At 36.3% G+C, this 27,783-nt stretch overlaps 1 protein-coding gene across 1 annotated transcript; it reads right to left on the bottom strand.

Annotated features, from left to right (window-relative positions):
* Nucleotides 1–311: 311 nt before the first annotated feature.
* LOC136261090 (uncharacterized) lies at nt 312–26,158 on the bottom strand. Its single transcript, XM_066055057.1, has 34 exons — nt 26,110–26,158; nt 12,528–13,871; nt 11,567–11,698; nt 9,552–9,758; nt 9,309–9,446; nt 9,046–9,249; nt 8,703–8,987; nt 8,377–8,648; nt 8,052–8,316; nt 7,885–7,997; nt 7,711–7,821; nt 7,583–7,649; nt 7,427–7,528; nt 6,808–6,911; nt 6,600–6,757; nt 6,451–6,499; nt 6,329–6,397; nt 6,153–6,267; nt 5,976–6,104; nt 5,861–5,930; nt 5,701–5,806; nt 5,582–5,652; nt 5,413–5,530; nt 5,235–5,341; nt 5,053–5,164; nt 4,843–4,999; nt 4,318–4,384; nt 4,202–4,268; nt 4,052–4,140; nt 1,635–1,761; nt 1,541–1,582; nt 1,438–1,494; nt 1,268–1,310; nt 312–717 (listed from the first exon to the last, which is right to left on the bottom strand). The coding sequence occupies exons 1-34, from the start codon at nt 26,156–26,158 to the stop codon at nt 569–571; spliced, it is 5,295 nt and encodes a 1,764-aa protein (XP_065911129.1). The 3' UTR covers nt 312–568.
* Between the last annotated feature and the right edge of the window lie 1,625 nt (nt 26,159–27,783).

Here is a 27,783-nt window from a genome sequence, read left to right as displayed (position 1 = left end):
ATTGCTTTTACCTTATATATATATATATATCACTTATGAGATATCTTTCCCATTAAGTTGTGATCAATAGTTTTGTACTGTATCCTGTAAATTCCTGTTGTTAATTGTTTAATAACCCTATTAATAGTTAACCCTATTAATAGTTAACCCTATTAATAGTTAACCCTATTAATAGTTGTTTGCTCACACCTTCTATGTGTTCAATATAGGTCCCATGTTGCTATGGATACCTTCATGGTAACACTATTCAACCTTTGATTACACTTGTAATACTTTTTACATAAATTATAACAATAAAATAATATTCAGCAAAAGGACCATAGTTATCCCTAAATTATGAAATATTTATTTCTACATGTGGTGCAGGATTAAATTAAAAGTACAAAAAAAAAGTCACAATACATACACACACTCGTGTAGCCATGTATTAACATGTAAACTGCACAAATTACTACATTGCTAAATCTTTGAAATACTTTCTGCTATTGTCACTACTTGTAAATTTCTGTGTATATTTCAAAATCATGTGATATATAGCAAATCATATAAACCTGTATGACTGGCTGAGTTATATATGATCAACAGCTCCTGCTTGTGTAATATCGGTCATGGTAACCTCCCCATCAACAAAACTAGCTTCTACTATACTGGTGTCATCATCAAGGTGAGGTTGCGTCTCTTCCAATTTAGTATGACTTGAAAGTTCAATGGAAGTAGCTTTACCATTTAAGGAAAGAAAACAAAAGGTGAATATTTTACAAGTATGTCCAACTGCTCAAATGCAACTTCACACTTGTAGGACTTGGATTGCAAGGTAAGACATGAAACATGTTACCACTCACATGAGTCTTTCAAGGTCAAAATAAACTGCTCTAGCTTGCTTTTTCTATAGGAATTCTAGACTTGTCTTTCAAAATAGCTAATTTCACAACCACTCTCATATGGTTTATTCTGCATGTGACCAATATTGTGGTTGAGGGAGATGATGGTACTGCATTTCGCCATTGCAGTAGAATTATATTTTATTGCATGAAATGAACATCGTACAAGGAAGGAAATATAATTACAGAGATACCAACAACCCATGTGATATACAGAAAGTCATGGTGTTTAAGTATAGGTTAAATTCCTATTACCTAGGTACTTGCCTAGATTGTCTAGGGATCACATCACATCTGGTTTGAGAATTTTGATGTCATGATTTTGACTGCTTGCTCAATTGTGAGCTTGCATTTGAACAGTACAATAGATAGGCATGCTCACATACTCTTTTGTGTGTCAGTCTTGGAAGCAGCAGAACTTTGGCGACCCTTTAGCAACAAAAAAAAGTATGTCAAGAACTATTATACTGGCTAACAATATATTTATCAATCCAGAATATTAACAAGGTTGCATTACAACATCTATAGACATAACACAGTGTGTGTATGGACTTACAGAATGTGTGCTGTGCTGTATCTTTGTTTTCCATGAATTCGTTAACCTTCCTTGAATCTGTTAGAGTTGTCAATTTTTAATAATTAAGAAAATAGTTTCTTACTTTTTCATTTCTAATCACGTGGAAGATTAAAATAAACATTCCCTTGAAATACAACCAACATCACGTCATTTATAATGTCTATTTAACCACTCACTTGCAATGAGTTGAACACAGTGAATATCCATGCAAATGCACTGGATTCTTGGTTGACAGCCAAAACACCAAACACCCAGGTGACACCCAACAGAGGCAGAAGTATAATAGTAGCTTTTATCAAGCTCCTGCAGACAACACAATAGGAAAAAATTCACAACACAGATATTCACAGGAGGATCCAGGGTTTGGCAAGGGAGGGAGCAGGGGTAACCCTCAGAAGCTAAAGGTACTTTATATGTTTCAGGACTGAAAACTTTAATGTAGAGCAGTTTTATGCACAAATATGTAATAATGGTAATACATTATGCTAAGTGATCATCTGCACTGATCAAGAATTGTAGGGATCAGTGACAGTCATGAGTGTCAGTTATGAGTCAATTGTCGTAGAATGGCATACATAGGACCATGTGTATTAGTTTTATCTACAAAATTTAACTGCTCTATTGAAGTATCGCAATCTTGTCTAAAATTTTTAGGGGGGAGGGGGGAAAATGAAGGGGGAGGGAATAGGACATAATTATTCCCCTGTACCCCCCTTGGATCTGCCACTGATTAAAGTTATGTAATCTTGTGATCTATAGCTCTTTTGATTGAAGGTTTATGTGATTTGGAAAATACATATCCAAATCCACCATGAATAAAGTAAGCCTAAAAGTTACACTCACATGCATGTACTATGAGCACAATAATTATTGGGAAGGCCACAATAGCAATCTGGTACCCTGAAAGCATTAAAATTAAAGAGACATGAAACCCAATGTTATGCTTGTGTAGCTTAAAATTAAAAGTAGTTCAGAGGCAGAGAAATAGGGAGGGCAGAGGGAAACTGTCCCTTCACTACTTACTTGCCTTGATTTAGTAGGACTTGTGCTAAAGATTATACTGGAATGGAATACTACGTGAATCAGTTTTGGGAGTGCATGAGATTGAGATGCTCTAATAGAAATAACTACTCTAATAGAACAGAGACCATCAAGCTAAGTGCTCTTGGCTATTCTCTACATCCTCACCGTGCAATGTTTTAAGTTACATTCAACAGGCCACAGTATCTCACAATTTCAGTGCAGAAAGCAGCTACATGATGAAGCTGCTGGTTTATCTATTACTGCCTTAGAATATTACTGTGCCATGTGGTTGGTAGAAACATAAAATTTTGAAGAAATTGTTGTACAACTATTATTTAAGTAGCTATCTTTATTACTGTAATTTATCTTCTTGTTGTGGTGGTATATTCCTGAGGACACACCACACTTTTAGGTAACGTGTAAGTATATGCATCATTTTTATCATGATAAATGGTTACTATTTTCCTGTCTTCAGTGGCAAAATAAACGTTGATTCTGCTATATATATATGAACCATCTCTCTAATTCCCTCAGTCTATACATGCTTTTATAGTGTCTTAATGATATAATATTTTTCTATTCCGGTGGACATCTGCCACTAAAAACACTGCATGTTACTGCACTTCATTAAAGTACGGAGGGGGTACTGTTCTCTGCCCCTGAAGTAGTCTAATAGAGCCAGGTAGCATGTATATTCTATAAACGAATGTAAATCAGAACCTCTAGGTGTCACTACCATGTTTTATTGCTGCTCTGTACAGATAATAATATTGCTTGTTTTATGACCAAATCTGGAGCATAGTGAATTTAATACTTGATACAAAATAAATAGCTAATGAGTGTGTAGAAGCATTTTGGCCTAGTGACAAAGATACCAGTTTACAAAAACTTGTTTCGTCTCAGAAAAGTACAAATGTTTAATAAATGTTCCTAAGATCACTTCCAATTTACAGATTCTGTAAATTCTTAGTCTGGTTTCTGATTGCAGGTTTATAGCTATGCCATGGGGTTTACAATAGAAGCAAACAAACTGCTACAGTATATGGATGAGCTTGATTAAACAGAATCTAAACAAATGTAATCCCAATTAGAACCTCTACGTGTCACTACCATTTTTATTGCTGCTATTAACAGATAATATGCCAAATCTGGAGCATAGTGAATGTGATACTAGACACAAAAATTAAGTAATAGCTGATTAGTGTGTAGATTTTGAACTTTCTTTAGCTTTGCCCTATGGAAAAGTGGCATATAAACCCACAATCAGAAACCAGACTAAAAATTTACATAATCTTTTATAAATAAACATTTATTAAACTTTTGTACATTTCTGAGACAAAAGTTTTTGTAAACTGGTATCTCTGTCAGTAGTTTTATACAATAGAAGCAAACAGACTGCTTTAGTATATGGACGAGCTAGAATCCAATGCTGCCAAGATTGAGATACTCTAATAAAGCACTGATGTTCACCTCATCTATATGTTAACAGAGCTCTTAGTAATGTATGTTTGCTTTATAAAAAGTCACCACCATGCAATTAATTAACAGGTCAGTACCTATATACACATACTTCACAATTTTAACATCAGATATTAACATCTTGTTCTTCCGACTTTCATACAAGGAATGGAGTGCCATAACCAAGAAGATGATGTTTACCTATAGCAAATAATATTTTAATGTTAGACTCTAATTATAGCATGTATGTGTTACTTCTTACAATAATCACTGCTATCATTGGAGCAACAAAACTCCATAGAGCTCCGCTGTCAGTTTTAATCCAGCAACTACATTTTACAGCATATCATGATTCAGATAAACAAATAATATTCTTACTAGTCATCTTCCCCATACTGATCATGTGCTACCCCAGCAGTAACTGCCACAATTATTAGAGGAATACCTATCAGCAAGAAAATGTATTATGTACCATGTAAGTTTCAATCACCTCACTTAACAATAATTCAACACTGTACATATACTCTAACATAACTACTTTTCTTTTGCAGGTGGGATAATAATTTTACAGAACAATGTAGCAGTCAACTATTCTATTGAAATACCTGACTATTTGATAAGAGTGACTTAGTAATGTTTACAATGAAATTCGACAAATTCTGTTGGAATATTTGGATATGAAGTGCTATATAAGTATTAATATATCTTACTGAAGTAGCTCTCTATTAAAGGCTCAATAAACAAACGATGTGTGCATGTCTAGCAAAATAACATTTAACACATGTTACCTGGTAAACCAGACAGACATGTAAAGTACTTTAAAGGTTTGACAATGAATTTACATGTTCGTAACTATTACGGGTGTATTAGGTTGGTTATTGTGTAGTATAGCAAATTTCATACCCCATCCTATTGCAAGGTAGAACAGCTTTTTCTGTCCCAGTCCAGTATTGAACACTTTTACCAGTAGAAAGTAGAGCATGATACCCTCACACAACATCCAGGTGAACACAGCAGTGAAGAAGTAGTGTAGTAGAGCTGCTACCACTTTACAAGCATACTACATCAACAGATACTGTCTGATTTCTTCACCCAAAAAGAATAATGTCATACCTTAAAGTCCTTTGCTGTCTCAATCCCACCAACAAATATGACTAGAGCCAACAGCAACGCTACTGACAGGTTGATGTGTACAAAATTGTGGATCCCTTTAGCAAGTGTTTTGCTGTGTAACAGACAATTTATTTACAGTGCATTATTATACATAACATACTGTATGTAGCTAGTATGCTAACCTGTAGTACACCAGCACTATGATAGTAACCAGTAAACAGATTATTGATACTCCACAACCAATATAAGTGACTATAGACAAAGCATCAGTCTCCTCTTTTGATATATCCTTTATAATAAAATTAATGACACTATAGATTATAACTACGTAGCTATCAGACTATTAATATGTCTACACACCTTGTGTCCACCTGACACATCTACTAGTACAGCAAAGCTGGTCAAGTGGCTACTATTACATGTAATAGTATTATTAGTAACTGAAATAGTTGTAACTCCTTCAGTATCCCAACCACCTCTGTTAACATTACTAAAATAACCAGAACTTAATGTGTATAGTGTTATATACCTTCCTTCATGTAATGAAAAGTTCCAATAACCACATTTCACTGCTTCTGAAGAAATATTAGTCAAGTTTCCCTACACAACATATTTCTTAGTTAATCTGTATAATTATATCCAACTCACAATGTTATATTGAAATATTAGTTGTACAGCATTACTAGGTGATGTTGTAGAGACAGATGAGTTTGTTACTTGACTAGATATCACCTCACTGACTGGGTTGAAAGACCTTCAATGTATGCACACACAATAATATGTATTTTTTACAGTTAATCCCTCTTACTCATTGTAATTGGGTAGAATGTTCTCAATATTCTTATACAATATATTGACAATTGGAACAGGATCAATGCCTGAATAGCATATATAAATAACCAATAGATCAAGTAGTTATTTGCCTGTTGCATCAGATCGCTGATGGATGAAACCTTTTGGTATTATAATGGAACTTGTTGTGTTAAGCTGTGAGATTTTAGGAAAGAAGATGTCACTAACATCACTGGTATTTGACAGTTTAGCTTCAGTCACTGCATGAATAAATAAAGATATGAGCACCTATCAAACGCCACACATACCAAGATTAGCTGATTTAACAATCACAGGTGATCTAACTTGATCCAAACTTTTTGCTAATAACAATCCAAACCTTTCTGAATTCTTTAGCAAAATTTGACTCTGATTGCGATCCATCTATTTAGGTATGTAATAAGTTTAAATGTATCAATGGACACACATATAAATACTACTGTACCATTTGTAGTTGCGTCCACCCTTGAATATTAATAGGACTAAGTATGTTACTAAAGCTATCAGATATATCCTGTTGCACCATTGCATTATCATTATAGTAAATTATGACACATATATAAATACCTGAACTGTTCTCTGTGATGACAGAATACCAGCATCATTTTCAATTATTCTGTATTGAAAGTTATAGTAGCATGTAATAAAACGTTCTTAATCAGCATGACATGCATATGTAATATACATAATAACAATGGCATTTCTATTGAGCATACCTCACTGAAAATTCAAGTAATTTATTAGCAGTTTCCAAATCAGCAGGGTATTCTGAAGTATCATCATCATCTTTGTCAGTAACTATGGCCAAATTGGTGATCAGGCTGTTTAGTTCTGATGTTGCTGTAGTTGAATTGTTGGATACACTCAGATTCACCTGAAGTATAATTATAATGATAAATTTGTTATGCAAATTAAGGAAAGTACCTGTTTCATGATATTTGTTAGTGTTCTAAATTCATAAGATGAACATTCTGCAACTACTGGTGCTTCCCATTGTCCACTAGAGCTACATGATCTTGTAGCATTTCCTACAAAAAGGAGGCAGACATCTAAAATGTGCCTTATGTATCAGTAAAAAGTGGCACGGTATCTACTAATACACAACTAAATCTGTAACTCAAGTGATGACTAATCCCTGGGTGCTTGCAACATGTAGCAGACCACTTCAATTAAAAGTGAACTACAAATTCAAAGAAAGCCTGTCCAATTTTTCTGAAGGCATTCATACAACACAACCATAAGAATAAAGTACCCTTTAATATGTTGATATGATTTTTTGAATAACTAGAGATTGAAATACTTTGAAATAATTATTGTAGTGGTAAGTAGCACTTCACAAAATTAAATATCATAAGTACATTCCAGAGCTGATTACAATTGTATTTCTTGACTGTAGTATTAGAGTAAGTGACTGCTCTATTAGAGTATATTTTTGTGAAGTGTAAATAAGCAGCATTATTGGTACAAGCCCATTGCAGACATGCTGGTTACATAAATGCACATTGTATATAAACAGGTATGCTTTGTGAATACATAAGCATACCAATTCCACCAGGACATGGAATGGTGGCAGTCATGTTAGTCACAGTCGATGGCCAAGAAATTCCATAATTGCTATCATTTTCTGTAGAACAGCCAATTGTTTCTGCAACATTTCAGCCACATACAAAATGTTGTATGATGTAAGTAGACAACCAACCATTATTCAAAGGCTGACAAGGGCTTTGATCCTGTGCCTCGGTGGTAGCAATAAATGGACACTCATCCTGCATACCATACAGATAATTTATATCAACTAAACTAATAACATAACTATGTTACTAATACCTTCATGCATGTAATCATAGAACAATTTAATCCTACATCTGGAAAGCTGTCATGATCACTGTCCCTTGCACAAACCATGCCATGTCCAGTGTAACCTTCTTCTATATTACACTATCATGATAGAATTACAGTATGTTAGTGGTTATATATATATACAAATAACAATCCACCTACTTGGTAGCTGGTGTTAGTAAGAACACATGGAGTAGTAGGTGGACCAATACAAATATCCAATGTCTGTAGCTGGTCATTTTCAGTTGCTATCTTATTTCCACAGACGCAGATATCTAAATAATTAGGCTATCCTAAACTGTTTTAAACCTTAAATTCATGCTACATACCAACAGGCTTAAATTCTAATAATTCTTTCCAAAACAAACCAGTAACAGTTTTAAATCTCTGGGTGAAGTTTTCAACAGCATCATCATCATTTACTGCCTTTGCAGAAAACACTATGGGTGCTAGTAACAGGCTATCTATGGTGTCAGCTGACCCCTCAACAATTGATTCATTAAACAGTTGTGATACAGATTCAACAGATAAATTTTGTGGGAGAATTCTCAACTTGGTAGTGACAGACTTGCTATCAGCATACAAACTTTTCACCTGTAATCAAATTAAAAGTTAAACCAAATGCCAATCAACACATGAATGCATGCAGATAACCTTAGTGATCTCTGGAGAAGACTCCAATGGACTTCCATCACTAGGTACTATGATATACGCAGAGAACACTAACAGTGTTGTGTAATGTTTAGCTTTAATACTACATTGTGATGTATACACTCTATCCCAGACTGCCTCACTAGAACAGTGTCTAGTAGCACTAGGACCAAACCCAAATGATTGGTCAATATCAGAACAGAATACATTAGCAGTTGAATTGATGCTTGTAATTGGCCATAACACCCCATATGAAAGACGATCCAGTCCACAAGCTATGAACACATATGTAAGAAATGCAACAATAAAGATTTTACTTATTTACTTACCTGGTACAACTGTAAGTGAAATGGTTTGAGAAACTGAAATGTTGCCAGGTAAGTTTTGTATACTACAAGTATAATTTCCACTATCTTCTATTTTAACTGTGGGCAGAGTTAGATGAGATGACTGAGGCTGGTTATCACTACCATTGTTTGGAACAGAAACAGTGCCAATTATTGTTGTATAATTCCAATATAATGTGTATTGAGTTTCAGAAGGATGACATTCTAATGTAACTGTTTCTCCACTCAACGCTTCAATCATAGCATCCACTACTTTTATAGTTGGTACTGTAGGAATAAAGGATATTAGAATCATGAGTTTGTATGTTATAATGATAGGACTTACTATCATTCTTAGCTATAACAATCATGGTTGTATTAGGATAATCTTGATTAACCCCACTGGACAACAAATTACTAATAATGCTGAGAACAATATATTCATCGTCTTCTACAATATCATCCTCAAATATTGGAACATCAAATGAAACACTGGTCACTCCAGCAGGAAATGTGACAGTGTATGGTCCAGAATCATAATCAACACCTCCTGTAATTGTGTTATAGAAATAAAACAGGTGACAAGTACAGTATATCATGTGCCCTAACCCACTGCATTTCCACCAGTGTTGGTGACTTGTACAGTAATATCAGCTGTTGTTAGGTTACTGAGAACTAGTACAGGTTGTGCTGATTCATCATCTTCGTTAACGCTGTATGTTGACTGGTTGAAGCTTACCATCACAGCTAGGCACAAAAGTAAAATAAGTTGTTGGCTACATGTATATATTATAGAAATTTGCAACACACACTATTTATCTGTATAGGTACACCTATATTCTGATCCCTTACAATCATCAGTCACTATAATCACTCTGGCTTGACCGATACTGCCAATGGTATATCCACAAGGTAGGGAATTGGTGTCTATAGTGACATCAAAGTACTCATCTCCTTCCAATGTTGTATCATCAGTTATTTGAATGCCAAATTGAACAACAGTCTTCCCGGAAGGAATTGTGATCTTGTATGGTCCAGAATCATAATCAACATGTTCACCTACAAGACCAGACATTACAGAGGCATATAATATAGTGCTGCTTCAACAATAATAAATTACACTGAATTCCAAAGGAGCTGTACACATGTTTACTTGTTTTAGGTTATCACATACCCAAACAAAACAAAAGGAGAGGATACTTTAAAGTATATACAATGTACACTCTATAGTGATGTGTACGTATGTATATCATAGGCAGAGGGATTCAAACAAGGACACTGTTTGTATTAGGGCCTCTCATGTTCTTACTATTAACAGTAACATCTCATCATCATTACACCTGTTTGTGGATGATTGTGTTGTTTATCGTACCATTAATAATGAAAAAGATGCAACTCTGCTGCAAAAAGACATTGATGAAATCTCTAGATGGGCACAGAAGTGGCAAATGAATTTTAACGTCAATAAGTGTGTCCTGCTAAGATTTACAAGGCGTCATTCACCACTAGTAACTACCAATACCTTAAACAACCAGACCATACAATCCAACAACTCATACTAATATCTAGGGGGTACTTCTTGACAATACACTTTCATGGGCACCTCACATAATGGCATTACCAACAAAGCCACCAGAATGCTGAATTTTATAAAAAAAAATTTAGGAAAATGTAACAGCAAGGTAAAATCAGATGCTTATGCTACACTTTTACGGCCAATTCTTGAGTATGCCACTCAAGTCTGGGATCCTTACCAGCAGAACCTAATCTGTAAAATTGAAATGATACAGAGGAGAGTGGCAAAATGGGTCCAGTCAGACTATAGTTTTCAAAGCAGTGTTACAGCAATGTTAAATAGCCTTGACTGGACCACACTGAAACAGAGGCGTAAAGTAAATTGATTATCCCTACTTCACAGAATTGTCCACCACCAGGAACCAGCTTTACAAATACCAAATTATTATTTTCCAGAATCCATCAACACCAGACATTACCACCCACTTAGATTTATACTGCCAACAGCTAATACTTCCAATTACCAAAAGAGCTATTTTTACAGAACTGTTAAAGAATGAAACAAACTACCCCCTTGTGTTATGACAAAGACTTTGTGTAATTAATGCACACGCTTTAATCACTTACATGTAATAAGTCCCCTAATCTCTTTTTCTTTTTTACTTTACTTCTTTTTAATTGGATGTAATCAGCATTGTGCTGCCTTTCCAATTATCATAGTCATAATCATAAGGGGGACACCCCTCATTCTTATTGGTCAATGCTAGGCTTGTATCAAATATGCCAGCATAATACAAAGCATAATAGACTGGAGTGCTATGCCAGCATAATGCTAGCATAATAGGTGGATATTTCAAACTATAGAGCTTAATTCCATGAAAATACATCAATACTTCCTAATAGAGCAGTCAGTGGAAATTACAAACTGTAATAGATGAGTTCCTTAGATAAATACTCTCCAATAGAACAGTCACTTTTGTAGTGAAATACTACAATAGAGAATTTACTGATTATTATATTATATTTATTACTGTGCAGCAATCAAAAGATTAAAATGTTCAAAAAAATTTGTAAGAAATGTTGCTAACCTGGAGTATAATGGAAGCGTAATGGGAACACTAAAGAGCAAAATAGGTAAAAAATTCCTGAAACCATTTTGGGCAAAATTTTGACTCAGGCCTAGTCGATTCTTACAAGAAAAGATCAAGTTGAAGATACACTAAAAGAGCTCAACCTCTGTAATTGAACAGACACATGTTATATCTTTAAAATTTCCAACACCACACTGAAAATATCTAACTTTGCAACATTATATTGCCTATTAAAGTACAACTAGTATTGAAATAACTCACCATTTGCTGTTCCAGTACTGCTAAGAACTTGTATTGTGACATTAGCTGATAATGGGTTGTTAAGGACTATGGTGAGATATGCTGGTCCATGCCCTTCAATAATTCTGTACACTGATTGACTAAAGCTCATAACTGTAAAAGATAAGGATGAACACTAAATCAGGTTCTACACAGTACATAGCTAAAGCATTCTACCTTGTAAAGCAGCTTCATACTTGCTGCAAAGTTGAGGAAATCATGGTAAGTTATATATTAAATGTATTGTAAAAAAAAGGGAAATATGGAATGTCAAAACTGACAAATTCAAATGTTCTTCTTCCAAACTCATGTGCAAAACTAAAGCACCTAGCTATATCAGTACACACAGATCAGCAATTTGAACACCAGCCTGTGTGTGACTCTACTGCTACTGTACCTCATCCATTAAACAGTAGCAACTGTAGCCTAGAGTTGGAATATATTATAAACCAAACCAGACACCAACAACTAGAAATGAATGGTGTACCATTTGGTGAGACATCAAATGGTTACAAAAATGTTGCTAAGTAACTTGTTTTTCTGAAAGAAGATTGACCACTACTTCCCAATGAACTATTATAAGGAAATGTAGTCATAATGTTATATTATAAGTTGTGGAGATGCTCCCTGCAACAATTTATTTGCTTAGACCTTTCTACCAAAGTTTCCTTCAATAATTTATGATATTTTGCACAAATACTGATAATGCCATGCACAGATGTCTTCTTTGACTTATAATACAGGCCCTTATCCACTGCTTCTTTTACTTCCAATACACTTGTGATAGTTTGATAAAGTAACTACAAGTTTAATACTCTTAAGTATATTCTGCATACACAATTGCTCTGTTAAAATAATGGATGATACGATATATTAATAATATTTTACTATACTGATTTCAATATTTAAAATCTTGGATTGTATCATGTAAACACATACGTACCTGAAGATCCCATTATCCATCCTGGATGACCATATCCTTCAAACATTCTTTCTCTTTTAAAAGCCAGAAAGCCATACACTACAACTGTCAACAAAGCTGATTCACTGTTATGAGTCACTTCAAACACTCCATGTGATATGTTCAATCTGATTTGTGTGGCGTATGCTTCAATAGAATCATTTCTTACAATTGGTACCCAAGTGTTTGCCTCAAGTGACTGCTTTTTCCCTCCTGCTGTCAATAATATCTTTTCTGGTTGATAATATTCTTCAAGTACAATGATGTTTATTCTATTTTTGTATTTCTGTGGCTTTGTGGGATCATGCAGAGTGGAAGAAATGATTGTACTGGTGTAATGTGTTCTTGAAGGTATTAGTGTCATCATTGGATTACCTCTTTGATCTTGAGGGTTTCGACTGTGACTGATTTGTACCACTAAAATCTTTAGATTGGAATGAATAACACAGTATTCTTTATCACTAAAAACTTTTGTCAAATACCCACCAGCATCTCTTGTGTAATTACTTTGACTGTTGTTGCATTCAATGTAGATCTCAGTGAAATCATATGCTGCTATTATTTTAACACTGTACATCGTTCTATCCAGCAATGGAGCTACATAGTAAACTGTACCCCACAATTCTGTTGGTGGAATTTGCTCTACAAGGTGATTGCAGTGTTTTGGATTTTTGGTATAGACAAAAGCACATTCATGTCCACTAAACACGGCTGCTGGCTTATTTGCAACAACCTTGGTTCCTGTCAAATCCACTGTAAAAGCAGAAATATATAATATTTGTAGTCTACTAATTTTGTACAAGTAAACTTTTCCATGAACAAGTGCAAACCAATCAGCAGTGTTGTTAATCTTAATGTGAGCATCCACTGGAACTGTGATGGCTATCATTGTTTCATTCTCTGTACCAACTACCACCACTGAACCATCAGCTTCACCACAAGTATCCACTGACACTCCATAGTAAACATATTCATTGAGGCACAGGTCAATCACTGGTAAAGCAAAGAATGTCTCAACAAGTGAGTTCTTACTACTTTGTCCAATTACAGTCACTTGCAATCTATTAGTGCTTAGATAGATGCCACTTTTACTTGCATTGTTTTCAGAATTGTGATAGTTATGTGATATCCCTGTAAGACTTTGTGGAAGGGTCACAGCATTTTGAGAATTTTCCATTAAAGTTCCATTGCGAGATAGACCTATAATAGGTACCTCAATTGTGTAGTTCACAACTTGTAGTTCATTTGTAGGCAAAATGATTGATGGTGCTCCTCCAAACATAGGAACATATCCCAAGAAATACTCACCACAAGCAGATGTCTTACCTGTGTAAAATATACCATAGTTTACAGTAAGTTGGTAGTTTCAAAACTTCTTTATGTCAATAAAAACTGATTAGTTAGTAATTTAGTTACACAGCATAACTTGAAACTATAGTTTCATCATTATATTAAACTCATTCTAGCTAGCTAAACATGTGCAGTTATACACTGTTAGCAGTGCAGTTAGTAGCACTAGCACTAAAGCTCATCTTTCAGCAATAAAATTTGCTGGTAAAGAAATTTCACCATCAAGACACATGGCAGTGTTTTTTTAGTGACTAGGAAAGGCTGCATACCAGTGTCACAGAAAGAAATCATGGTGCAATCTAACAATATTGTAATTGGTGATATACTTTTAGTGGTGTATGAATTCAATTGGTATACACTGATGTGATATTGATCTAGGTGTATTTGCATAACCCCTAGGAAATGGCTATGTGGCTACAACCACTGACAAAAATGAAATAACATAAGCAATTAAAATTAAAGACCTGAGTATTTTATTCCAGATATGAGGATTTTATTTATTATATCCAGATATATAAGAAGTAATCTGTGCAACAATAAAATAATATAATAACAATAATCACAGAATATGTGGTCAATGACAGCCACTATAGTCCCTGTAATACTAGGTCCTATCCCTACATGCTTGAAGAGTGCATTGCAGCAGTTGGGTATTTATTATGCTAACCTCATCCCCAAGCTACAAAAGAATATGCTGCTGAGCTCCTCTCACATCTTATTTTGTGACTGAACACTGATCCAAATCTTTTGGATAAAGTCTAGGATAATTTAACTCATGCAAAATTTCATTATGGTTTTTGTATAATTATACAACCAAGTACTAAAGATAATAAGAAATGTGGTAGTTGTAAAATCAAAGGTGGCAGCTAAGAAATGGCTGCAATGATGTTAATGCTGATATTGGCTATGTGTATTGTTAAAATTTATTAGCATTAACATCATTTCTTGGCTGCCACCTTTGATTTCACAACTTTTTTTCACCCAGGCTTTTTAAGGCCGCACCAATTTTTCACAGCTTGGCTGTTTTGTGTGAATAATATTAACTGCATGAAGGTACAAATCCTGAGTAGCATACTTTATTACACCATTCATACATGTATATTGACAGCATTTGTTAATATGAAAAGAATCTTTATTGTGTGTATTGAATTTCAGGGTTTCTCATTTCCTTTAGTGGTGAAAATATTATGGATCAGATGTAGTAACATTATAAATGTAACAGACATAATACAAGATAAATGCCACATTATTTTATAATTTACTTGGTTAAAAATTAGCACAGTAAACTACAAATCAGCTATGTTTGGACACTAATTATTGACCAGGAAATTTCTGGAGAAAATGTTGATTTTCTCTATAAATGTGTATATATTTATTGGGCTATTCTAATGGTGTCTGTATTGGTCTTCAGCGACATTTATACAGTGTATTTGGTTGTGTATTTCCTGTAACAGGTTAGTGCAATAACACAAACATGTCAACACAATTTGACTGCAATAATCATCTATACTCAAGGCCAAGACCCAGGAAACTTGTAATGGGCTCTCTTTAATATCCTTGATATTAAATAATAGATTTTAACAATATAATAGTTAATAATAACCACCCGCTTGCCCGCCTGCCCGCCTGCATGGTATATTTTGTCTGACTATATAGGACGGGAAACAAGCAATTTACAATTGTTGGTCTAATCTATGACTATGATCTAGTGCACCTTATTAAATAGTAGCTATGTAGCTAGCAAAGGCGGATTTAGGGGGATGCTTGGGACCCTCCTCCAAACTTTTACATGTGGAAGCTAGAAAGCTACTAAGTTGTAGTATAGGTGCAATTGTATCTTATGCATGTATGGGCAATGAAACAAAAAGAGCAAGGGAAATAACTAATTATTTCTTCTAAGAATTAGTATATAAAAGGGGTTCAAAATTGTACTTTAGCTTTAGGAGTATTATTTAACATAAAGCTGTTAAATATCAAAACACTGTAATAGAACAGTCAACTACTCTAATAGAACATCCATTGTTCTACAAGACCAGTGGGTAAGCTGAGAAAAAATCTTCTTGACCTGTGCACTGCTATGTCACCATCATCTTGCCATACCAATTAGTTACCTTTTTATGTACTGAATCATATAAAAATTTCAGTCTGAAAACAAGTTGATTTAATGCTACTTCTAAAAACCAGGTGCCCATGCAGTTAACGTTAATACTATCTCATTCTAACCAAATAGGCAATTAATCAACCATGTATATAATTGTAGTTTATATTTATGCTACTGTTATTATTAACTAATTCAGCTAGACAATTAGATTTGTAAATAGTGTAATTTAGCATATTTCATAATTCATGAATAATTATTTTGTAACTTGGTAATTATGTTGCTATGCACTGCTATGGAAGTAAACTATAACAAACCACTTTAAACAGCAAATGATGCACAGAAGTATCTTCTCAACTGTTTCATAGTGTGTCTATTGTTTTCTTACGCAAATTGTTTAGACAAAACCTTGAGGCTGCCCTTCTGATTTTTGTTCGCGTAAGCTCGCACGTAAGTACTGGTAATGCGCCTAACAATGTAATGCTCGACTACCACTAATATGGGCTGAGGGTGGGGAAAGGTCGGGGAATTGATCACTAAATTTCCCTGACATAGTGGGAATTTGTCTTCACTAAAGTAATTCACTCAGACAACAAAGGTGTGTGCTTTCAGTTTAGGAAGGAGTGTCTCGGGTTCTAGCTATTACGTTCATACTAGAATCCACTCGAACTAACTCATCACTAGACCAACGCCACATGACCACACAAATTCCCTCCTAGCCCCAGTATTCCCGGGGTTTGCAGGTCGAGACTTGGTCGGGGTTTGCATTGCCAGTATTTCCCCAGTAGGTGGGGAATTGTAATTTTCAGTTTTACAAATCCCCACCTTTCCCCTCCTCAGCCCGTATTAGTGGTAGTTGGGGTTACATTGATAAGTGCATAATTCCCTTTGTCAACCCAAAGGATACGCTATCTCTGGTAGCCTAAGAGGCCTTCAACATTGTTTTAAAGGTGTTAAATGTCCATAAACTGAAAGGGAAGACCGTTTACGAAGTATATGAAGAAGAGCTGCCATACTTGTTTTTCAGACCACCGAGAAGAAACTCACCTCAGAGCAAAGTTTACCTGTGCAGACATTTAATACAGACTTCAATTTACTTTTACTTCTTATGTGCAAGCTGCTTTTAATGATTTTGCTCATGTGGGTGTGTACGGACAAATATTGGTACGTAGGTACACACACATATACATACACTCTTCTGAAAACAATTTCAGGCGCGTCTGGTTTAACAATTTTAATAGAGTGGGGATTTTCAGTTGTACAAACTTGATGCTTACGTTGTAGCTAATGCTTCCTCTTGCAAATAAGAGTAAAGTTCCATTAAAGTTAACAGGGCTGCAACGTCTGAGAGCTGCACCCTTAGTTCCATGCTACATACATGTATCTATAGTTGTAGCACAAACAAAATGTGACCTATGGCTATCCCATATATATCAAAAAATATTGAATTCAAGTTTTTAAAAAAGAATGGTAGGGATCCCCCCCAAAAATACCATGCACCACCTAAATAGCTACTTTTAAAAACTATCCTAGAGTAGCGATTCCGGAATTCCGTAAATTTTGCATAAAATTTTCTCCATGAATCTTCCATTGGAGAGTTGGCACAATCATTTCACTGCCATACGAGTGATTGATCAAACAATTGGATCATTTCTAGGGTTTCTGGGGGCAAGGAATACGATGGTGCAGTTAGTTTCCTGCTACAAATATGTTTGTGTGGAATTTTATGCCAATTATAAGATTATTTTGCAATATAGCTACCACAATGTTATGTTCTTTTTGCAAGAAACGACCCAGCACATGTTAGTTACACCAAGGTGAGCATTTTTGTCCATGTAGTTTTCAATATTACTATGCTAAAAGTCAGCAAATTTGCACCACAAATGGCTAATCTCTTTAATGCACCATTTTGGTAGCTGTCAAGGAGCTGTACATTAAGAGACAAAGTAATCATATAAGCAGCTATAAATCAACTGTACAACTCCTTTCTTTGCATGCACATTGTATTTTTGAGTAGAGATGGCTGGAACAGAGTGGTTGCACTTCACCATGTGTATGTTGTTTTGCCATCAGCAAGATGCTAAATGCATGGTACTATTTAGTGGCTTTCTATGGAGGTGACCTATATTCAGAGGGTCTTACAAGTAAGGTTACACTGTGGTCCATGTATTAAGGTATTTATAACAGAAAACAGAAGTTCAAAATGTTATTGCAAAGCTCAGTTGTAAGCATTTCTTCAATTGTGCCATTTTTTGGGACTTTTTTCAACGGGAAGATATGGAAAATTTTTTGCCTATTTTAAAGGACAAAATTGCTTATAACTCCACCATCCTATAATGGATTTTTAAACACTAAGTGTTTATGAGATCCTCAGGGAGTACTACACGGCTATGCTAAATAAAAAGTATTTCCATTAATTTTAAAATTCTCCCGGAATGGCTACCTAGAGACATCTTATGTGACAAAATCACCTTTATGGGATCATAATATTAGTCCAGCTAACATCAGAATTACAGCATTAAAAAAACAAAAAACACTTACAGATGACCAGATATAGAATTTTACAAAAATCACCTAAACTCGAATTTTGTCTGCCTGCCTGTGCACAGCCACCATTTTACACCACAAGGTGGGATGCATATTTAGGGGTTCCCACAAGTGTGTGCTCTCTGCACCTTGTCTTTTCTTTTATCTTTAACCAGGATGGTCTTGTTCGTCTTCATGCAATGAAACCATATTGAGGCATCCAAAAAGGGGGATTCCATGGAACCCTTTGAACCCCCTGGATCCGCCCTTGCATCTTTCATCACCTGTTTCACTACTTTTTACTGCTTGGATTCCTTTAAATTAGTATACTAGTACATAGTTCTTTATCAACATACGTAAGCAATGAAAGTGCTGTACATCCTCTCTTTTTACATCCAAAGGAGATGTCCTACAATAAACACAGTATGAATCAGATATACCATATGTGAATCTAAAGGAGGGAATTGCCCTTTCCTGGTGAAAATGAATTGAAAACTCTTTAAAAGCATGCAGTTGCGACATATATTCAGTGGATGCAGTTTGCATTACTGACAATATTTAGTGTTATTAGCATCAATTTAAGCTAAAATATCATACAGCTTCAGGAAATTACACTCTCAGACCCCTAAAATATCAACTTATAACTCACATACCGCAGCATTTATACAGTCAGTGTGCCCAGGAGGGTTAGTTGTGGACATGTGAAATCTATAGTTGTATATATGTAACTAACTTTGGATTAGTTGGAAAATATATACGTATGGTGATGGGGCCATAGTTGTAAAAGTTGGACTGAAATAGCAACTTGTACCACAAAACAGTAGCTATAAAGTTGAAGTTATCAGTTGTGCCTTTAAAATCAAGACACACAGTAGTGTGTCGTGCGGCCCTAGAAGCCGGCGCGTAACACCCGTGAGTATATTGACAGGAAGAAAGAAAACGCAATTTTCGCACCTCCGTAGCTCTGTGCTTCCTTGATGAAATAAGACGATTTTTGCTGTGGACATGCCCTCCAACTGCAGTACTCCACATTCCAAATTTGAGCGAAATCGCTTCGCGCGTTCCCGAGATATGCGACTTCAAAAATTGGCTCAATTTCTTGGTTTTTTTTTTCTTCTTATTTTTCTTTTTCTTGTCGCACACTTACAAAAGCTGCTATAAAACGCGAACGCCACATCCGATTACCTTGAAATTTGGCACACAGAAGGGGATATAAAGGCGCATCTCTGTACCAACTTTGGCTGGAATACAATAAACAGGCAAAGAGTTATGAGCGATTATTCACGATAAATAACACCAATATGTTGTCACGCCTACAGGGTAAACCGCGTATGGGAAGACGCTGAAAATCGGTGGGTGAATAGGTTAACTATTGAACCTCAAACCTTTTGTGGTTTGAAAGAAATCGAGCTAAAAAACAGGAAGATACAACGAAAAAACCAACAGTGTGTAACAATTACGCAATCAAGATTAGCTAATAAAAAACGACTGCTTGCCACGCCTACCAGATAAACCGCTTGGGGTAATGCTTTGAAAATCGTTGTACAGATGGAGTAATCATCTTAGAAAGGCTCATCAATGGTGTAGAAGAATCAGACTTAAAGCCACGGAGTTATAACACGAAATCCAACTTGGTGCAGCAAGTGCGAGATCGAGATACTCTAATAGAGCAGTCATCCTAATAGAGCAGTCACCCTGAAGAGAATTCAAGAGATCAGCTAGAAACAAGAAACCTGCATAGAGATCAGCTACACACAAGTCACCCTGTAGAGAGATCAGCTAGAAGAAGTTACCTTGTAGGCAGTTCATGCAACTATGGAAAGAGATAGTTCAGCTAGAAGAAATCACCATGTAGAGAGTTCAGCTACAAACAAATCGCCCTGTGGAGAGATCAATAGAAGAAGTTACCTTGCAGAGAGTTCAGCTACAAAGAAACCATCATGTAGAGAGTTCAGCTACAAACAAATCTCCCTGTAGAGAGATCAGCTAGAAGAAGTTACCTTGTAGAGAGTTCAGCTTCAAACAAATCACCGTGTAGAAAGATCAGCTATAGAAGAGGTCACCTTGTAGAGAGTTCAGTTACAAAGAAACCACCATGTAGAGAGCTCAGCTACAAACTAGTGACCTTGTAGAGACATCAGCTAGAAGAAGTTACCTTGTACAGAGTTCAGCTACAAAGAAACCATTCTTTAAAGAGCTCAGCTGCAAACAAATCACCTGTACAGAATTCAGCTACAAACAAATCACCCTGTAGAAAGATCAGCTAGAAAAAGTTACCTTGTAGAGAGTTCAGCTACAAAGAAACCATTCTTTAAAGAGCTCAGCTGCAAACAAATCACCTGTACAGAATTCAGCTACAAACAAATCACCCTGTAGAAAGATCAGCTAGAAAAAGTTACCTTGTAGAGAGTTCAGTTACAAAGAAACCACTATGTAGAGAATTCAGCCACAAACTAGTGACCCTGTAAAGACATCAGCTAGAAGAAGTTACCTTGTAGAGAGTTCATCTACAAAGAAACCATTATTTAAAGAGCTCAGCTGCAAACAAATCACCTATACAGAATTCAGCTACAAACAAATCACCATGTAGAGAGATCAGCTAGAAGAAGTTATCTTGTAGATAGTTCAGCTACAAACAAATCACCCTGTAGAGAGATCAGCTAGAAGAAGTTAACTTGTAGAGAGTTCAGCTACAAAGAAACCATCATTTAGAGAGTTCAGCTTCAAACAAATCACCTGTAGAGAGTTCAGCTACAAACAAATCACCCTATAGAAAGATCAGTTAGAAGAAGTTACCTTGTAGAGAGTTCAGCTACAAAGAAACCATTTTTTAAAGAGCTCAGCTACGAACAAATCACCCGGTAGAGAGATCAGCTAGAAGAAGTCACCTTGTAGAAAGTTCAGTTACAAAGAAACCACCATGTAGAGAGTTCAGCTACAAAGAAACCATTCTGTAAAGAGCTCAGCTGCAAACAAATCACCTGTACAGAATTCAGCTACAAACAAATCACCCTGTAGAGAGGTCAGCTAGAACAAATTACCTTGTAGATAGTTCAGCTGCAAAGAAACCACCATTTAGAGAGTTCGGCTGCAAAGAAATCACCCTGTAGAAAATTCAACGACAAACAAATTGCCCTGTAGAAAGATCAGTTAGAAAAAGTTACCTTGTAGAGAGTTCAGCTACAAAGAAACCATTCTGTAAAGAGCTCAGCTGCAAACAAATCGCCTGTACAGAATTCAGCTACAAACAAATCACCCTGTAGAGAGATCAGCTAGAAGAAGTTACCTTGTAGATCGTTCAGCTACAAATAATTCACCCTGTAGAGAGAGCATCTAGAAGAAGTCACCTTGTAGAGTGTTCAGTTACAAAGAAACCACCATGGAGATTTCTGTAATCAATATATGTATTTTATATATAATTTGTACATTTACTGATAAAATATTTAAAGTACATCTACTTCATCTTTTCTTCTTCCTGTGGTAAAAAAAAGATAGGTTAAAAAAGTCCCGAAGCTGGCCATAGGCCGGCTTTGGGGTATACAAATACAAAAAGAAATGAAGTCTAATCCAAAACAGCCAAGCTGTAAAAAAAGTGTGCGGCCCTCAAAAAGGCTAGGGTGAAAAAAGATGTGAAATCCAAGGTGGCGGCCAAGAAATGGCTGTGATGGTAGGTTAATGGTAAAAATTTTAATAATGACAATTCAGGTGAATTTTGTGCCAAGACCAAGTGGCACAAAAATTCACCTGAATTGTCGTTATTAATTTTTTTACCATTAACCTACCATCACAGCCATTTCTTGGCCGCCACCTTGGATTTCACATCTTTTTTCACCATAGCCTTTTTGGGGGCCGCACACTTTTTTTACAGCTTGGCTTTTTTGGATTAGATATCTAGTACATGTGATAAAATGATTTTAAGATCCAATCCTGTGTTTTTGAAAATTTATCTTTTGCCCCACCATTTAATTTACCTTACAATTCAATCTAATGATATGTACATCAAAACACACGGTAGTGTGTCGTGCGGCCCAAGAAGCCGGCGCGCAACACCAGTGAGTAGAGTAGAGGCTGGTATTGTGCGACATGGGGTAATATGGGTTGCATAGCTTAAAACCAGTTGAGCAGGTTAAATCCTGCAGATTTAGGAGTAAAGAGATAGTACCTATTCAGATCATCACAGATAGTGATTAGAAGTCAACCACAAAGCTAATTATGGGATGATATAGCTCCTTAAATTTACTACATCATATTGGCATACTGTTGATGATTCTCTTTGTACCACTCACTATGTAGTTAAGAGTACAAAGATGTAAAGTAGACATATGAAGTCAACTATTCTTTTCCGACTGTCTGTAGTGTCCCTGCTACCCTTTACATATGAAATCTACCGTAATTAAATATGAACTAGTCAACTTTCAAGCACAGCGTCTCATAATACCCCCATATGTCTCATAATACACACATCTACAGTGTTCCAGAAAAATTATCATACAGATCACCACAAAGCAGGAAATTTTTTGAATTTTTAGGCCAGTTAATGTAGTTTATGGGTACACTTTTCCATAGTATTAGTGTGAAATACCAGGGTTACAGTTTTACGTAACTTCAATGCTTTGAAGTTAAGTGTCTCATAACTACCACAACTACTCTATATTGACAGGAAGAAAGAAAACGCAATTTTCGCATCTGTGCTGCCTTGATGAAACAAGACGATTTTAGCTGTGGACATGCCCTCCAACTTCAGCACTCCACATTCCAAATTTGAACGAAATCGCTTCAAGCGTTCCCGAGATATGCGACTTCAAAAATTGGCTTAATTTCTTCGTTTTTCTTCTTATTTTCTTCCTCTTGTCGCACACTTACAAAAACTGCTATAAAACGCGAACGCCATATCCAATTGCCTTGAAATTTGGCACACAGAAGGGGAGTATAATGGCGCATCTCGGAATACGATGAACAGGCAAAGAGTTATGAGCGATTATTCACGATAAATAACACCAATATGTTGTCACGCCTACAGGGTAAACCGCGTATGGGAAGAAGCTGAAAATCGGTGGGTGAATAGGTTAACTATGGCACCTCAAACCTTTTGTGGTTTGAAAGAAATCGAGCTAAAAATCAGGAAGATACAACGAAAAAACCAACAGTGTGTAACAATTATGCAATCGAGATTAGCTAATAAAAAACGACTACTTGTCACGCCTACCAGAAAAACCGCTTGGGGTAATGCTTTGAAAATCACTGTACAGATGGAGTAATCATCTTAGAAAGGATCTTCAATGGTGTAGAAGAATCAGACTTAAAGCCACGGAGTTATAACACGAAATCCAACTTGGTTTAGCAAGTGCAAGATCAAGATACTCTAATAGAGCAGTCACCCTAATAGAGCAGTCACCCTGAAGAGAATTCAAGAGATCAGCTAGAAACAAGTAACCTGTATAGAGATCAGCTACAAACAAGTCACCCTGTAGAGAGATCAGCTACAAACAATCCACCCTGTAGAAAGATCAGCTAGAAGAAGTTACCTTGTAGGGAGTTCAACTACGGAAAGAGATAGTTCAGCTAGAAGAAATCACCTTGTAGAGTTCAGCTACAAAGAAACCACCATGTAGAGAGTTCAGCTACAAACAAATCGCCCTGTAGAAAGATCAGCTAGAAGAAGTCACCTTGTAGAGAGTTCAGCTACAAAGAAACCATCATGTAGAGAGTTCAGCCACGAACAAATCACCTGTAGAGAGTTCAGCTACAAACAAATTACAGAGATCACCTAGAAGAAATTACGTTGTGGAGAGTTCAGCTACAAACAAATCACCCTGTAGAGAGATCAGCTAGAAGAAGTCACCTTGTAGAGAGTTCAGCTACAAAGAAACCACCATGTAGAGAGTTCAGCTGCAAACAAATCACCCTGTAAAGAATTCAGCTACAAACAAATCACCCTGTAGGGAGATCAGCTAGAAGAAGTTACCTTGTAGATCGTTCAGCTACAAACAATTCACCCTGTAGAGAGAGCAGCTAGAAGAAGTCACCTTGTAGAGTGTTCAGTTACAAAGAAACCACCATGTAGAGTTCTGTAATAAATATACGTATTATATATATAATTTGTACATTTATTGATAAAATCAGAAATATTTAAAGTATTCATCTGCTTCATCTTTTCTTCTTCCTGTGGAAAAGAAAAAAAAGATAGGTTTAAAAAGCCCCAAAGCTGGCCATAGGCTGGCTTTGGGGTATACAAATACAAAAAGAAGTGAAATCTTACCCAAATAGCCAAGCTGTAAAAAAAGAGTGCGGCCCTCAAAAAGGCTATGGTGAAAAAAGATGTGAAATCCAAGGTGGCGGCCAAAAAATGGCTGTGATGGTAGGTTAATGGTAAAAAAATTAATAATGACAATTCAGGTGAATTTTGTGCCAAGACCAAGCGGCACAATAATTCACCTGAATTGTCGCTATTAAAATTTTTACCATTAACCTACCATCACAGCCATTTTTTGGCCGCCACCTTGGATTTCACATCTTTTTTCACCATAGCCTTTTTGAGGGCAGCACACTTTTTTTACAGCTTGGCTGTTTTGGATTAGATAATATATATATATATAACTACTCTTTATTCTGTCCACTATAAATTGCTTTAAAATCCAATAACACAGTACAGTCTAGTTTGGGTTTGCTAATAATTGTTTCCAATTGATTTAATTCCCGTGTAAAGTGGCCTCTGGCTCTCCTGCAATCACTCTGAGGATGTTTACTAATCTTCTCCTTCATGCAGTCTGTAATTAAGCAAGGGTGTGGTACTGGGTGTTATATAGAATTACATGTACGGTCAAGTCATCAGCATGAACAGGCATACTTATTATATGGTTGTGCCTTTATTCACAGGCGAATCTATCCCCGCTTAGCTCATGTCTCTAGGCCTTGTAGTTTTCGAGAACATTAATTATTTATGATGGCGTAATTTTAACTGTGCATTTCTTATTCTTAGTACTTGGTTGTATAATTAATTTAATTTAAAATCAATCTTGTGATAACTATTTTCCAAACTTACCTGAGGGAGCATGTCCCCCCCCCCCCCCTTTCCCAGAATCCCTAGCTGCGCATCCTGAGCACGTATGTATGTATGTATTCGACATACTGCTGAGTCAACCTGCTCCCTCCACTGATACTTACCACACAAGCCCTCTTTTCTTTGACTGTTTGGACATTTACAATATAGTTTGAAGCACAGTATACTTCAAAGCACAATGGCAAATTATTTTGATATTGATCATGTACAGCTAACACCATTTCTCTCCCTTTCTGTTCTTTAAGATTAGTTAGATTTAAGCTATACTGGCTATGCATGCCCTTCATATGACAACCAGTATTACAACCGCTATAGGGAATAATGATGTCACATGAGAGAGAGAACCATCATTGATGATGAAATAATGTATGACATACAGAAACTAAATCGTGGTGTGTCCTCGGGCACATGTGCCCACAACATGGAAACCCATAAGGTGGGCGTTGCAAGGAGAGAAACCTACAGCAAAAAAACAACAACAAATAAAACAAACATAATATTTAAAGAAAAAGTCCTATGTTTCCACCAACCACTCGGCACAGTTCCTCGCCAGAAATACTCTTCTACCAACAGCTTCATCGAGAATCTTTCGACACCGAGACCTTGAAAATACTGTAGTTTGTTGAATATATCCTAGAATAGCTACTACACAGTGAGGACAGGGATGATTGTAGATAATGTCCAAGAACACTTATTTTGATGGTACAGGGAGTTCCTATAATCTGTCCAGTTCAGATAAAATCGGTAAGTAATCTTCTGTCTGCTTTTGATCCCTTGCAGATTCAAAATATTGGATGGAGTCTAAAGGATACGTCAACTCCAATAGAACAACTGCATTAGTAGATTCATTGTGAATTACAATGTCAGGATAGTAGATGTTATGATAAGTAATGGAGGGATGGTTGCCTGAGGATACACACTAGCATATATTTCTCATAAACATGAATGATTTCGACTCAGCCAAAAGACCAGAGAGATTGGAAGCTATATAACACACAACTTGTAAGTAAAATGGCCTTGAGATAGAGAAAAGGGCAACCCCCCAAAACATGAGCTGTGGTGGGATGTGTATAACCACACACAGAGCACTTCACATCACACTGAATATGCCATTGCTGCAGATTTACTGGTGTGGTGGGGAGGGTATCAGAGGCAGCTCGCAGGATAAAGGAAAGGTGACCAGTATGACACCCCTTGTTACAAACTTTACAGCAGGATTCCAAGCACACAAGAGTCTTTAAGTTTACACTGAACACACAGAGTGTCCAAATGATCATCATATGTACCTTGAACGCTCATCAGCCACTAGCAGTTTCTTAGACAGCAGATAAAGAGGGCAAGCCATTGGAAAAGATGACAACTGCAAACAAGCCTTAGATAAAAGTTGATAATCAGATGCTTGGGTCTGTAAATAAGCACCCCCCAGATGAACCTGCAGCTCTAACTGCTGGAGTTGGGGTCTCCAGATGTGCTGATGCAAGATAGGATACTTACCAAAAGCCTCTCTGGACACCACTGAAATACTTGGACAGCAGACACCAGGATAAGAATGGCTCAAGTGGCACATCTAGGAAGTCCCAGCCACTTCTTAAGGCAGCGGGTGGCTAAATTCTCCACTTTACTACTTAATAGCAGACTTAGCAATGGCATCCACAGACAAATTAAAATGTAATAATGAAACAATTATAATTTTTGTATAGCCATAGTTTATATTCACCACAGATTGGCAGCAGGTCTGTAGCTGATAAGAGCAGAGACAGTGAGTTAATCATTTTCTTGGTTGCAGCAGTTTTGTGACACTCAAGGACACCTCCAATGATTTCCCCAAAAATGTAGTGCCACCTTCAGTGATTGATTTAGTGCAGCCTCCAGACAGTTGAACTCCTTCTTTCCTATGACTATGGCCATCAAACAAATAGGGGACACACAAAGGCTTAAAAGACAGATCCAGATCTGCAGTTTTTTGATCGATTTGCTGCAACACAGACGCGCAAGTTCTATAGGGAATCTGACATCAGTGTCACATCACTTGTATAAGCCTTGACTGAATGTTTCATAGAAGAATAATACTTGGGGGAAGGTTTTTGTCTACTCTTTAACATCTTTGAGGAGCAAACATAACATTTGGCTCTCGTTGAGCAAGGCAACCAATCAACAGATCTCAAGTTAAGTATCTCTTGTTTATAAGGATTGTGAGCCGCTTA

Source organism: Dysidea avara, chromosome 7 (assembly GCF_963678975.1).
Source record: "Dysidea avara chromosome 7, odDysAvar1.4, whole genome shotgun sequence".
In the NCBI taxonomy this organism is placed as follows: Eukaryota; Metazoa; Porifera; class Demospongiae; order Dictyoceratida; family Dysideidae; genus Dysidea; species Dysidea avara.
The sequence above is the reverse complement of the archived record's forward strand: the minus strand, read 5'-3'. Positions and strand labels throughout refer to the sequence as shown.

What these genes read in the sequence shown, in the direction of transcription:
- LOC136261090 (XM_066055057.1), bottom strand. Translation starts at nt 26,158, where the DNA reads ATGAAGCTGTTGGTAGAAGAGTATTTCTGGCGAGGAACTGTGCCGAGT. An exon ending in CAGTATGGGGAAGATGACTA is followed by an intron (nt 4,269 to 4,317) that starts GTAAGAATATTA and finishes TGTAAAATGTAG; the next exon opens with TTGCTGGATTAAAACTGACA. An exon ending in CAAGACTGACACACAAAAGA is followed by an intron (nt 718 to 1,267) that starts GTATGTGAGCAT and finishes TAAATGGTAAAG; the next exon opens with CTACTTCCATTGAACTTTCA.